At 43.0% G+C, this 14633-nt stretch overlaps 2 protein-coding genes across 4 annotated transcripts in view; one reads left to right on the top strand and one right to left on the bottom strand.

Moving 5' to 3' along the window:
• Window positions 1-2047, top strand: part of zranb3 (zinc finger, RAN-binding domain containing 3) — a 59912-nt gene extending 57865 nt beyond the window's left edge. For both annotated transcript variants that reach the window (XM_083550635.1, XM_083550633.1), the window contains exon 21: window positions 680-2047. Coding sequence is in view for 1 of the 2 variants with exons in the window: in XM_083550633.1 (XP_083406759.1) it covers window positions 680-937 (258 nt within the window). In the remaining variant the exon portion in view is untranslated. The remainder of the gene's footprint in view (window positions 1-679) is intronic.
• Window positions 1917-13017, bottom strand: ccnt2b (cyclin T2b). Of its 2 annotated transcripts, none has more exons than XM_083550702.1 (9): window positions 12762-13017; window positions 10568-10649; window positions 10320-10448; window positions 9083-9143; window positions 8875-8937; window positions 8096-8141; window positions 4805-4968; window positions 4237-4307; window positions 1917-4113 (listed from the first exon to the last, which is right to left on the bottom strand). In XM_083550702.1, exons 1-9 carry the CDS (start codon window positions 12917-12919, stop codon window positions 3247-3249), a joined length of 1641 nt encoding a protein of 546 aa, XP_083406828.1. In that variant the 5' UTR covers window positions 12920-13017; the 3' UTR covers window positions 1917-3246. The 2 variants fall into 2 exon arrangements, with proteins under 2 accessions (XP_083406828.1, XP_083406829.1); XM_083550703.1 differs by having other exon boundaries at window positions 10568-11291; window positions 11477-12963.
• Between the last annotated feature and the right edge of the window lie 1616 nt (window positions 13018-14633).

The raw sequence follows: 14633 nt of genomic DNA, 5'->3' as shown, positions 1-14633 counted from the left end.
TTATTTCTATCCTATTTTTATACATTTCTCTTCTAATCATTGAGTCCTGACTTCTTTCAGTTCTTCCTTACCTCCTCCTCATCCATTATTTTAAATTTTTGTTCTTCCTCTTTTCCAGCTTTCCACCCTCCCACACTCTTCCCCTTGCCCTTCCTTCCACCCTATCCTTTACACTAACCTTTCTTACTTCCAGGATTCTTATCACAGTAGCACTTGGTGTTCTACAAACTGACTGATCATGACATGACTTGAGTCACAAGGTCTTTATCCCTGTATGTATATTTAATAAAAACTTCATTATTGCATTCTATTCGTTGCACCAAACTAAATTTGGTACTCAGGGCTGGTCGTGTCCTATGATTTTTCCTACTGCACAATAGCCATCCAAAGATCTCAGAAGTTACACATGGATAAATGTTGCAGATATACAGTCCTGTCTATAGGCGTGATCGAGCTTATATATAAAAGCATATGCAGTATTATACATGATCCAGCTTTCGGCTTTTAACATGAGCGGTTTGATTGGAAATAAAAGAAAGGGAGGGCTTAGGCAGGATAGTGGAGATTTTTTTTCAAGCATTACATCACCACTTTCCCTCGCTGCCACAAGACAGACAACAGAACTAGAACATTCATTTATACAGAAGTTTAAGATGTACAATCTTTTTTTTTTTTCCAGGTTCACGCCAAGAGGAAAGTGGAGCATCTGCCTCCGTTTGCTGAGTTTGTGTACGTGAGCACACACCTGCTCAACCGAGAGGCCTCGGCCGCTGTGTTCCGAGTACAACGGCGTGACAATCTCCATAAATCAGCGCACGGCCTCTTGGGGAATGAAGACTCTCGAATGGTTCTGCCGGGGTTTTCAAGTGTCCCCTTCAGCCCACATTCGAAAAGACCAGCAGCTGCTGCGAATACACGACTCAACATCGCCTTCTAGTGGCGCAAAATATAGGCTGTGGAATCGAACACTAGAAAGCAGATAATGGAAAATGGGTGAGAGGAAACAAAAAAGCACTAATGTAGGTACATTATTTTACTCACCACAGGATGCAAACTCTGGGGTTTGAAAATTAAATGTTTTGTACCCAATAAAAAAAAAATCCATATTGTGTATTCAATAAAGGTCATCTACAGTATGAGGGGTTTTTTTTACAATATCAACGACATGGAGAAATCAAATCTACACAAAAATCTCTGGTACAAAGACATTTTAAGCAGATCCTTTCTCCTGTATGTCGTGACGTGGGTTCTCCATGGATCGGACTTTTCTACTTAGAACTCGTTATCTTGTTCTTCTAAGCCTGAAAGCAAGCTACTGTGCTATCCCTGTGTACACTGTTGCCTATGAGATGGTCTGGTAGGTGGTACGTGTCAAAGAATGCCAAGAATCAAAGTTTCAAAGCAGAACATTTCTCAGAGCATCACACCGTCTTTGCAGGCTTCTTCCCATAAAGCATGACTTTTCTCGGTTCTCCTTCCTTTGAAGAACGCTCCACAAGACCTGCTGTTCTGGGGAAGTGGTTAGACCGAAATCTACATGCTGATCCGCAAGAACGTTAAGAACCGTTTGAATCTCGTGTAGATCCCACAACACCTTTGAAGGTATGCTGGGAAAGATCAGTTTGGGCCTCATCCCTCAGCTCTTTACACTTGCCCATTTTTCTTGCTTCCAACAAAAGCAACTTTGAGAACTGACTTCACCTTCTGCTATAAAAGATGCCATTATTTGATTCTCACGTTATGAAATTTCACGGTGTTTAACACGTTCCCTTTACCCCGCCCAAACAGCAACAACAAAAGACAAACATCAAGTCAGCTTGAGTGCATGTTTTGGTCTAATCCAAATCGAGCCCAAACGTTCGACAAACCGCAAAACAAACAAATTTACAAAACAGATTAATAGACATTAAAAAGTCTGTTTTTTCAGGGTGGTTTATTAGTCATCCAACACGATCACCAGATTTTGACTCGTATTCCAGGCTCTTACAAAGAACTGTGGCATCCTAAAGGGAACGAGAAAGCACTTCACAGAGAAGGATAAAGAAAACAAATTTCTCATGAGGCACTGAGCTACTGGACCCTCCAGGTATCTGAGGACTAGCATTATTTTATTTTCTTACATCATATGGATGCTGTATCGCAGTATTAAACAAGAGAAGCTTTACGATACGAACGCGTCCCGATTCCTCTTATACTGGATGGTTTGCGCGCGTTAAGACACGGAACTCTTCGATGTCTTCGGCCTGAGGAAGCAATAAGGAAGTATTACCGGAGATGAAGCCTCCGCTGGGAAGTTCGTATCATTTATACAACGGTGAATGGACGGGGTTAGAGGAAGCCGACCTTCTCGGACCCTCTAAACAAACGAGATTAGGCGAGGGTACAATTTGGCAGGGAAGTGTACAAATCATTTGTTTATTTTTTACTTGTTGATCTGTGGCGCCACCTGATCGGCTCGTTCGAGGCTTTCACAAATCACTTTAAAGGGCTAATGAGGTAGGAGGGCGGGAGGGGGACGGGGACGGGAGGGATGCCGGACAAGCCAAGGGGGAAAAGCCTCTTACGAGCGTTAAGGCGATGGAACGAAGCGGACAAAACGCCATCCCTCGAGGTAAAAGCAGTAGATTTGCGAGGCAAAGTTCAGTACTACAGCGAGAATCGCCAACTTTCTACGAGTTCATAGATGTACATCATGTCTCACGTATTGAAGCATCTCCAAACCTGAGCATTGTAAAAATTACAGACATAGCATTTTTTAGTTTTGTTTTTTTTTTTTTTTTTTTTTTTTAAAAGAGGGAGGACGGGGAAGAAATGAGCAAACGGTGGTTATCTGCACCTCCCACAGCGAAGTCAACGTCTCCTCAAAATTCATCCCTTTGATAAAAAATAAAAAATAAAATAAAATCAAGTATATAGAACAAACACAGACATATTACAACTTTCGTTTAGTCTCGTAAATCGGATTTCCTTCAATCGCTACAGCCGGGACCAAAGACATGACAGTATTTCCCAGGCTGCTTTTCACGTAATAAGCTTTAAAAACTGTGAATACACGGACATACAACAGCTATTTCCTTTTTTCCTCATTTTGTTTTTTTTTTTTTCTTCACTGGAGCAACATGGATAAATTAGGTGGTGAAGATGAAAATAACGGACCATGTTATTTTCGTAACGTAAATCGGTTCTTAAAAAAAACAAAACAAAAAACCCTCCTTTGCAGTTTTGAATAATCTGATTGCGTGCACTTTAGTAGTTCATGTTGTGCGCGTTGAGCAGCGAGTCGAGCATGTTGAAGGTGTCTGCGTAGTCCATGTGCTGGCCGTTGAGTAACAGTGGAGCCGTGCTCTCGGCGCTCGGCCCCTCTCCCGGCCTCCTGTCGAGCTTCCCCGGCTGGGCGGGGGGCAAGGGGGCGGCTCCGGCGTGGCTCTTGGAAGAGCGGTGGGCTTTGTGGTGGCCGCTGTGGGCGTGTGTGTGTGAGGTGTCGTGTTTCGAAGCTCTGTGTTTCTCGCGGCCCGAGCGAGGGCTGTGTCTGCTCTTACCGCCGCCGCTTTCCGACATTTTGATCTTCATCTTGAGCTCCTCCTGACTCGCAGCGCCGTTGTCCGTGGAGGAAGACGAGGACGAAGGGTGGCGGCGTTTCAACGAGCCGCTCTTTGTCTCCCGGTCCTGTCCGGGCTGGCCGTATTTGACCCGCGCCAGCGAGGAAGAGGACTGCGCGGAGGACATCAACACTGCGGATAAGGACGAAGACGATGGCATTGCCGTGGGTTCGGGCAGCAGGTGACCGTGTTTGCGGCGCTGCAGCAGCTCGGCCGCTTGTTTCTCCCTGTATTTTTCCAGACTCAGTTTATTGGTGGCGGTGTGTTGCGGCTTGCTGCTGATCGCGACCCCCTGGAGGCTCGAGTGGGCGTCTGCCTGGACGTAAGAGGAGCCGGGGTTGCCCAAGCCGTTCAGCGTGTCTAAGGGGAACAAAGTCGAGGGGTCTGGATACAAGCCTCCCATCAGATCAGTCTTACTGTCAAGCAGCAGGCTGTCTGGGCCTGAGTCCGGAGACTGAAAGGAGCCTGCCACCGATTGGCTCTCATTTTTGGACCTTTTGGCGGCTTGAGTGGCCTGAAAAAAAAAAAAAAATTTTAAAGCAGCAGAGTTCCCAACGTTAAGCTACAGTTTCTCTACAAGAACTAATGGGACTACAGTGAAATTTAAAGGTTTGAAAAAGAAAAAATGCTGACATACCCGCCAGTTTCTGATCCTTTTCAACCTGCTGGGGGTCTTCTCCAAAATCTGTAGGAACTCATGCGTTAACTCTGAACAAAGAGTGAAACCAGAGGGAAGAGCCGTTAGCTTCAGCAGGACCACATAAGGCTTCTATATTCTAGACAAACATCAACATTAACATGGACCAGATTCGGACACAAATGACTCGAATCATACACGGCGTTGCCAAAAGTATTGGGACACCCGACTTTTTCGGCCATCCCAAAAACCGTTAATACAAAAAATAATGTTCCAGCATGACAATGTCCCTGCACATAAAGCCAACTTCATGAAGGATTTTAAGTGAAAGATCTCCTGCAAACAGCTGACCCTCAACCCTATTGAACAATGAACTGGACTACACTTCAGGCCTCCTCACCACAACTATAGGGTGTTCCAAAAGGGTCAGGTGTCCACAAACTTTTGTCATATAGTGAATACATTAGCTGAACCTGCTGATTTCATGACAAAGAAAAATATCATGCACTCATTTGTTGCTCTTCTTCACAAAGATCAATAGCCGGATTCTTAAGAGAAGTGTACTCACGATCTAGTAACTGCAGGGTGACTGTTGGATCCAAATACTCCCACCAGTGTTTTCCGTCCGACGAGATGGGAATCTCCCAGTTGGACCACTTGCAGGCCAGGTGGATACACACACACGCCACCACTGTGGGCCTGTACTGCAGGCAGAACGTGGTCAGGTGCAAACTGCAGAAAACGCAGAAAGAAACAAAAAAAAAGGGAAGTGGGTGTCAGTGTACTGTGGGTTTTTTTTTTTAGCAATTAGTGCTGAAATTAATCAGTGTTTGTGCGGGTGGTGATCAACGCAATTCGCCTCAAGTGTAGTTCTGAGACAGGAGAGGGTCTTGCTAGGGTCAGGGGGTTGTGAGATCACAGTGAACAAACACACGGGGGGGCTTTTGTGGGTACATGGATAACTGCTGCATAGGATGCTGGTAAAAGTACAAACAGTGAGTGAATTGCAAACAAATATCTTCATCATAAAAAAACTAAAGAAAATTAAAGAAAAGAAGTGTGAAGCTTGATTTAAAGCATCCTATTGGCTCTTTCCACAGATGCACATTTTTTAAGACAGCGCCTTGCCTAAGTATTCGCCTCCGTTTCCGCATTTTACGTTACACTGCAAGGGTGTGGGGAAAATGTACTTACAATAAGAAACCCTGTGATTACACCTCATTTCTGTGAAACAAATTCTAAACTAAAAAAAAATTATTCTGATGCAACTGTAAAGGTAAAGAAGGCAAAATTGAAAGACCGGGGCGGCTGAAGGATCAGTGGGAAGCATGGTGGTGGAAGCATAATGCTATGGCGATGCAGAACCTCTAATGAAACCTGTTCTAGACACCCAGAGACTTGAAACTGGGTGGAGGTTTACTCAAACAAGACAATAAACATGGGAACATTTTCTCATTGAGAAAATCGTTATGCAAAAAACGAAAAAAGAAATAAAGAATGGTTACAGTGGAGCAATGGCTGTTCAGATCAGAGTCTGCTGTAACTGCAATTAAAGGTAGTTTTAACATGTACTGAGCCAGATGTGTGAAATATGCATGCTTAAAATAATTAGAATGAAGATATTGTGCAAAACAGGAAATCCTAAATAAAGTTGGTAGGCTTTATGATATTGGGAAGATGTCTGGGGTAAGCAGCCAAGACAAATGTAAGAGGTGAATAGTTGTGCAATGAACGATGCATTAATAATTAAGAGTAGAAATTATAGTAAGTGCACAACAAAGTACTACTTCTGGTATAAAATGCACCTGTACATTACAAACAATTTGGTTCTCTTCCTGTAGAGTTTGGGAGGCTTGTGATTTATAGCGCATGGTTTTATTAAATGCTGTTGATGAAGTAACATCACGCGTGAAATTAAACCAAGTTTCCAATAACAAAGCTTTAGCTTTACATTATCTCACAAAAGTGAGTGCACCCCTCACATTGAAGCAACCCATTTGTTATGTTTTAGGGGACAATTGGATATAGTTTTGTAGTCAGTGTACAGATTTACAGTCTACTGAAGAATAACTTACATACGGGCATTACTTTCGATAACTGCCAACAGAAATGAGTACACCCTACGTGAACATGTCAAAACTGTATCCAGTGTCACTATTGTGTGAGCACCATCGTTATGTAGCACTGCATTAATCCTCCTGGTCATGGAATTCACCAGAGCCGCACAGGTTGTTGCTGGGATCCTCTTTCGCTCCTCCGAGATCTGAGTGGAACCCGTCTTGGAAAACTCTGGCCACTGTAGTGTAACTCTGTTGCGGGGTGTTACTGATCTTACAGCCTCTACCTTCTTTGTGGAGAGCAACAATTAAAATTCTCAAATCCTCAGTGTCTTTGCCATGAGGTGCATGTTGAACATCCGGTGGTCAGTATGAGAGAATTGTACTCAAAGCACCACATTTTAACTGCTCAAATTAGTATGGTCCTGATTAATAGGACGTGTGTCTGCATTTTTACATGACGTACAGCTTTTATAACAGGGTGTACTTACTTTTGTTGCCAGTTATTTAGACAATAATGGCTGTATGTGGAGTTATTTTTCAGAGGACAGTAAATCTAACAACTACCCGTTTTCTTTCTATAGTGTTGTCCGCTGAGAAGATACTAAAATGGTTGCTGAAACGTGAGGGGTGCACTCACTTTTGTGAGATACTGCGAGTCTTTGTGGCAGTGAACCTGGACTCAATATAGCAGACCACTCGAGATCTTCCACTCCAACCCATATAAAGCAAATCTTCAGGGAGACTACACAACTGCATCCTCCAGCACTGTGCTAACAATTTGCAGAAGAAAGTCCAAATACTTTTGTCCATACAATGTCTAGATTTAATAGAGGACTCCCTAAAGTTCATGTATTAATCACACTAATCCCTCATACTGCTTTTCTCTTCTTCTGCACTGAGTTTTAACCTCGCTAAGCATGATGGGATCTTAGTCTTTCCACGAGTCAGCGCAATTTCAGCCGTACTGGTGTTTCTTCTGCTTTTTTGCTTTTTTTTTTTTAACCCTCCTTTCACATCCTTAACGCTAAGGACCACAGTGGTACACCAGGAATAAATGCCCTGTCACTTTCCTGCCATTGAATCACTGGACTTGTTTACTCTGAACAATCCCATGTGCTCGGATGTACAAGACAAAATTATATTAGAACTTGGATCGAAGTACTTTTTTTTCCCCATCCTTGAAGAAAAAAAAATCTCACCGACAAGAGAAATATGAAAAGAGCAAATGGGAATTCATTTACACACCAAAAAAAAAAAAAGACTAGAAAAAAATGATTAGCTTTAACAAGCACAAAAATATTAGCAAATTAAAATAAAAACTAAAATGTAATAATTTGAAAGAAAAAAGAAATTAGGATTACATGTATATATTCTAAAAAGTAAAAAAAAAGAAAAAATGTTTTGCTTTGTTTTTTTAAATCAAGTTTTACTTTGACAAGAGAATAAAGAACTGCGAGTGGATTTACTTACCGTCACAGCCTCTAAGTTTACCCCTGTGCAACCCTGAGCTGATATTCAGGCTACCAATTGAGTCATTAGACCTACTGCACTCTGAATCAAGCAATAGTCTCGAGCACCTCTACACCTCGCACTGTGCCGTTCAGCCTCCCGTGCCAACACTAGGCCCTTGTACAGTACACCGCACCGCGCCTTTAAGGGGGGAGGGAAGAGGGCGCCCACGAGCCTGCCACCCCGTGCCATGGCGCGAGCAAGGGCGTCGGCTACAGGGAGGAGAAGCGGGCAGAACGGGAAGCTATAGGGTGCCATAGTAGTGCAACAAATACGGTCAGGGTAACAACCTGTTGGTAGCCATGAAATAGGAGGTCTGGGCCAAGTCCTTGCTCGCTGTGTGGAGAGAGAGAGAGAGAGAGAGAGAGAGAGAGAGAGAGAGCGCAACTATTTTATTTCCACCAGATATAATGTACAAAACCAGATCATCAGGTAGCAGTAACATTGACACATCAATATAAAATAGAGGATTTGTACATAATTGTACTATTTACAAGTAAAAAATTATTTGATCAGGGTTTCCTAAGGTTTCACCAATCAGATTTAAGACTTATTAGGAATGTCATTTAAGATCTTCTTCACATTGAAACACACGCACACAATTTTGTTGTTAGAATTTGGCCTGGGGTTTGATTGTTTTTTTTGAGTATCACTGAATTTGCACTTCGCCGTAGCTGAAAAATAAAAATGCTACAATCGGAAAGAGATTCGCAGTGTCGGTCTCGTTTGTACTCGTAATCCTGCGAACTCTATTTGAACAGGCGAAAGAATGAACCACAAACGCAACGGAAACAAAAAAAAAAAGTGTGTTTCAATGAGCGTTAGTGTTGCTGTTACATAGACTTCAAAATAAACAATTAAGCAAATTTGAGACTTAAGGCCTAAAGTTTTTTTTTTTTTTTTTTTTTTCGCCTTTTATTCAGGATTCTGCAGAAACCCCGTTGATAAGGATGTTTTTTAAAACAGAATTTATCGTCTGAAATGCTGGTAAGACAGGATATGGGGACACTCAGGTGAAATAATGCACAAGAACAGAAATAAATGTGTGGAGTAAAGCAGGAAGTTCTACCTCGCACTAGCTGGGAACATCTCACCACATCCGTGTGTGGATGATCTATAGTTATCTCAAAGCCTGGAAAGAAGCAAAGCGCATCATTAGACTCGGAGACCGGACATGGCAGGAACGTTCCAGTACATACAAATCAGAACATGTAAACAGACTGTGAGTCAACATTCTCTCTCACACACACACACACTACACCTATCTGTAGACTTACCGAGTGTTTGCAGCACTATGGTTTCAAGAAGCACCAGCTCTTGTGCTTGTTGGAGGTATGTCTGCAGACAAACAAATGACACACACACACTTCAGCAACATGGACTTTTAAATCAGATAAACCCTATAAACCAGAACGAAGCTCAACCTCAGGCATCCATTGTAAGAACACCAAGTATTTATCTACTAACTATCCAATAAACCCCGAGCTCTGAATCTGCGAATACCTCGAGAGGTCCCCTGGAAGCATTCATTTCAGTTGTTTTATTATTCCATCAATTGGACGTGGCCCTCCAAAAATATTGGCACCCTTTCTTAACAAAATATTGGTTAACTTTCTCAACCCTTTCTAAACAAGCAAATCTTTTTTTCTTTTTTTTTTTCTTTGTTGTATTCAAAATGCGTTCGGTGATAACGGTCCGTAGGGAAACGCTGTGCTCCATGTGTAGTTAAATCGACTAAACGAAGCATAACGAGCAAATAATTTGCCTCGATGCATTTTTTTTATTCGAATTACTCAAGAATTCGCTTCAGCCCTAAGCTGAAGGCTCGGGAGACGTTGTGTAAGGAACATTATGAGTCATTATAGGAGGGGAATCTGAGCACATGGATAAAGGACTGACTAAAGGGTGGCAATAATCGTGGTGCACAATTTTATTTTACATACACAATGGAGGAACCTCGATATTCGGCGACTTTTCATTTGGAACCGGATTAGGAGTAACTCGTGCGAGTGGCTCTTAAGTTCTAATAAATTACATACTTATTATTGTAGTATTCAATTAAAGTAGTAAAGAAAACATTTGTGACAAGTAATTCACAAATTTTTTGAGTTTACACTACATGTACATTTCAAGTACCCCAACCATCTGAAGGAGTCAAAACCTCGCCTTTTTTGTTCCTCACAAGGGGTCAGAGAACGTGAGAATCGAGGTTGCACTCTACACTTCATATATAATAAACTGTATTGTTTGATCTCCACAACTTATACTTTTTTCAATAAAATATTAACCAACAAAGACAAATGATCACCGTTTCTTTTTAACCAAAAGTGCCGCATGAGGGCACTGTGTTCAATTCAAAAGTCACGTCAGGATGTGTTCAATCACGCATCAGCATGGCGCTCAGCCCCCCCGCTGATATTAAAATCTAAAAATACTGCTACAGACAGACAATTTACTTTTATCTCTACTTGTGTTATTTCTCTCAGGCCATAAAAAAAAAAAAAAAACACTCACATTGCTATTGGTGTCCAGTGGAGGTTCTTGTGGGTTAAGACAGGCGTGTGCCACTTTAATGACGTGTTCAAGTTTCCGCGGTTGCTCTTCCACTTTAGCAGCTAAAAATAGAGTGGTGGGAGAGATGATCTACGAAAGAGAGAGAGAGAGAGAGAGGGAAGGAAGGAGAGGAGAACTGCACGTTAGACGGGCGTTACCCATGACGTGGATTAAGCTTAAATACAGCGCCGTGGGTTGGAGTTACTCACGTTTCGATGGAACTTTGTGAAGGAGTTTAGCATATAAAACCGGTGAATATAGACGATGGCAGTGTTGATCGTGAGCTGGGAGCTGCAGAGGAAAACGCTCAGGAAAACGATGACCATGCAGGGCACATGAACAGCTGCTCATTACAGCACACGTCCGGATGTGGTTCGGAAACCTTTTCACGCTTTCGCTGCCCAAACGCACCCCGGCCGGATACGACGTTAAACTATACAGAGTGTGTTTCTTAGACGAAGAGATCGCGTATTGATCTACCGGTCACGCGTCATGACGTGCTACGAATCCGTATGCGATTTCAGTTCACGTGCTGAATGGGACCCGAGATTGTGTGTGTCTGCTGAACGATTGCATCTGTTGTGTAACTTTCTGCCGGATTACTTCACTTCACAGTGCGGACTTCCTGCTGATTACATCCCCGATGATGAACAGACATTTCCATGCTTTTCCAGGTGTCTTATATCCACTTTATTTCATGAAGCCCAACAAGATTTCAAATCACAGCCATGTTTTTCACTCGTACCCACTGTGATGAATGACTAAGGGGATTTGGCAGTGTGTTACCTCATATTTATACCTCTGTGAAACAAATTCATTATCTGTTCCTACTCACCCAGGATTATTATTTTCAAAAAATATCAATAGAAATATACGGCATACTTGTGAACCGAAGAAAGAACACGTATTAAAACATGTTCAAGAATATGTTTGCTATTTTTGACTGTCTGAAGTAGCTACATTTAGCTTTGAAGACAAAACTGTCATGAGGAAGACGTCTGGAATGGGCTACAATTCCCGCTTGTGCCTCGAACTCGAGATATTTTGCTTTCTTAACGTGTTTTAGACCAGCAGTTGTCTTGTGCGTACAAAGTCAATATTATAGTACTACAACTAACGTACAAAGCAAGAGCTACCTCTGCTGCAACGGATAAAGTAATCAGATTGCAGAGGAAGAACAGAGGTCTCCCGAATGTGTAGTTCCCACTGTGAAGCATGGAGGAGGAGGTATGATGGTGTGGAGGAGTCAAAAATTAAAGGCACAACTAACCAGCATATCAACATGCCATCATATCTGATCTGCGTTTAGCAGGACCGCCATGTGTTTTCCCAACAGCACAATGACCCCAAACACACCTCTGGGTTTTGTTCAAAACAAAAAGGACAGTGGCTTTCGGTTATCACCCAATAATTTGGACTGGAAAATGAAGGAAAAGCAGCTAACAAGCACTCAACACCCATGGGAACTCCAAGATTCTAGTTGAGTTCACGAGGCTGACTAAGAGACGCGTTTAATGCGTTTTTTTCCCCACTGACTACATCATTCCAGATGTGTTCAAACCATCGAAGGTGCCCAAACAGGCAACTCACGCAAATTATTGGCACCCCTATAAATTCAGGTGTAAAGTATCCAAATTTACATGGGTGCCAACAATTGTGACATACCTGGGGGGGGGGGGGGGTGTTGTAAGTCGATGAAAAGTTTAACACGGACCCTTTTGGCTCAAACCGAACACGACGCCACGGGGACACGCGCGATACTGCACGTACCGTGACACCGCGATATTTTCTGTACACCGACACCGGAAACGTTTAACACCGAAACTAAATTCAAAACAGAAAACTCGTCCGTATATCAAATATAAATTGTATATATTCAATTTGTTTTTAATTTTCCCACTCAAACAAAAGACGTGAGCACGAGCGCTAGTTTGGGAAGCTAATAACCTTTGCTTATCTCCGCCTAGCTGCATTAGCATTCGCCTGGGAAACTGGCCTGGTCTAAAACTAACGCTTTTTCTTATTTAATACATTTATTACATTAAGAAAATACAAGAAAACGTTATTTTGTAAGTTCTATATGATTATTATGTTGTTATTATTACCATTATTATTACTAAATGTAGGAAAATTCGGTTAGCTGTTAGCCGTTAGCTCGTGTGAACCCGCCGTCGGATATTCGAGCTCGAAGCACAGCCTCTTTGTACCCCACTTTCCACTCGGTCCGATTAGTATTAAATACTTTACACGTGAGAAAACACGACTAAATAGCACGCAGCGGGTCGTTTCAGGGTCACGCGCGGTTCAGCGCGAGAGGGAGTCGGACATTACCGAAGAGGGAAAAAAAATCACGCTAACGGATCCGCACCTCGGCCCCCCCTGAGCCCCGAGCCGGAAGGATACACGTTAAGCCGCTGCCCCATGTCCTGGATGAGGTTGGCGGCTTGTTGTCGGTAGGACAACTCGCGGTCGGGCTCGATTCCGCAGCGGCGCGACGGCGTGTTCTCGATTTGTTCCCGGGTGAAGAGCCATTTCGTCGAGCCGCGCAGCACCGTCGCCATGTTCCGTCCCCGACGCCGCTCCGCCCCTCCTTCCGCCGACGTCACCGAGGCACATCCGCCACATTCCCTCCCCCCCTCCCGCTCCAGTTATCCTCACCGCCACCTAGCGGGTGGGGATCAAAACAACAGCAGGAGCAGCAAAAGATAAGATAAGATACAGTAGCTAAAAGGCTAATCAAGAAACTTGTCCATAAGATCATAAAGATTCTGGATCTCGAAACTTGTTTGGCCGTGTGATGAAGCTCGGAAAAACTTTAGCAGGACGCCGTCGAACATGCGCCGAATAATTTATACAACAAAAACAAACCATAATTAACTTAATTCCCCTCTTTCTAATTTATCACAGTATACATTATGAATCACACCAATTCAATTCATTTTTTTCATTTTTATTTGTATAGCGCTTTTAACAATGAACATTGTCTCAATGCAGCTTTACACAGATAATGCGGTGATTAAAAATGAATATGTTCTTTATGAGTAAGTTTGTCCCTGATGAGCAAGCCGGTGGCGACTGGCGACTGTGGCAAGGAAAAACTCCCCGAGATGGCATAAGGAAGAAACCTTGAGAGGAACCAGACTCAAGAGGGAACCCATCCTCATCTGGGTTACACCGAATGTCCATTTGTGGCGGGTATACAATGTTGCGGGGTGCAGTGATGATGATCAAAAGCGAAGTGTATTTCTGAGTCAGTGTAGGAGACTGTTGACATCAGTGTAGGAGACTGTTGACATCCAATCCAGGCAGGCCTGGATGAAGTGGGAAGATCCATGGGGGGGAGAGGGGCAGGAACAGTGGTCACTGGAGCCTCAGGAGCATGTTTAACTCGACCGAGAGAGAGAGAGAGAGAGAGAGAGAGAGAGAGAGAGAGAAGAGGGTGACAGGAAGAGAAGGATATGGATTATTAAGTGTACCTATTGTTGCATGAGAGTTAAAGTCACTGTGCAGTTTGGACTCCGGCAAGACTCGCTATGGCAGCATAACTAAAAGGGAGAACCAGAAGGCAACACAGACATGAGGGATCTCTGGGATAAGAGACGGCCCACCACACCACCATCAACAAACCTGAGTGAACACGTGAATGTGAGGGGACGACAGCGTACAAATATCCCAGTTCACCAAACACTCTATATCAATGTTCCCTCCAGATCTGAGCCTTTACCTGAGAAAAAATCTACTGATTAAAGGCTTGACTGAATAAATGTTTTCAACCTCGACTTGAACACTGAGACTGTGTCTGAGTCCCGAACACTGATAGGAAGGCTGTTCCATAACTGCGGGGCTTTATAAGAGAAAGATCTGCCCCCTGCTGTAATCTTCATTATTGGAGGAACCAACAGATAGCCTGCACCTTTTGATCTAAGTAGGCGTGGAGGATCATACTGGTACAGAAGTTCACTCAGATACGGTGGTGCGAGACCATTAAGTGCTTTATATGTCAGTAGTAAAATTTTATAATCAATGCGAGATTTGATTGGGAGCCAGTGTAGACTGATTAATACAGGGGTGATGTGGTCATATTTCCTAGATCTAGTGAGGACTCTTGCTGCTGCATTCTGAACTAACTGAAGCTTATTTATGCACCTACTCGCACACCCAGACAGTAAAGCGTTACAGTAGTCTAATCTAGAAGTAACAAAAGCATGAACTAGTTTTTCTGCATCCTGTAACGACATCATATTTCTAATTTTAGCAATATTTCTAAGGTGAAAG

This window comes from Silurus aristotelis (genome assembly GCF_946808225.1).
Source record: "Silurus aristotelis genome assembly, chromosome: 9".
In the NCBI taxonomy this organism is placed as follows: Eukaryota; Metazoa; Chordata; class Actinopteri; order Siluriformes; family Siluridae; genus Silurus; species Silurus aristotelis.
This window is presented reverse-complemented; position numbering and strand designations above follow the sequence as displayed.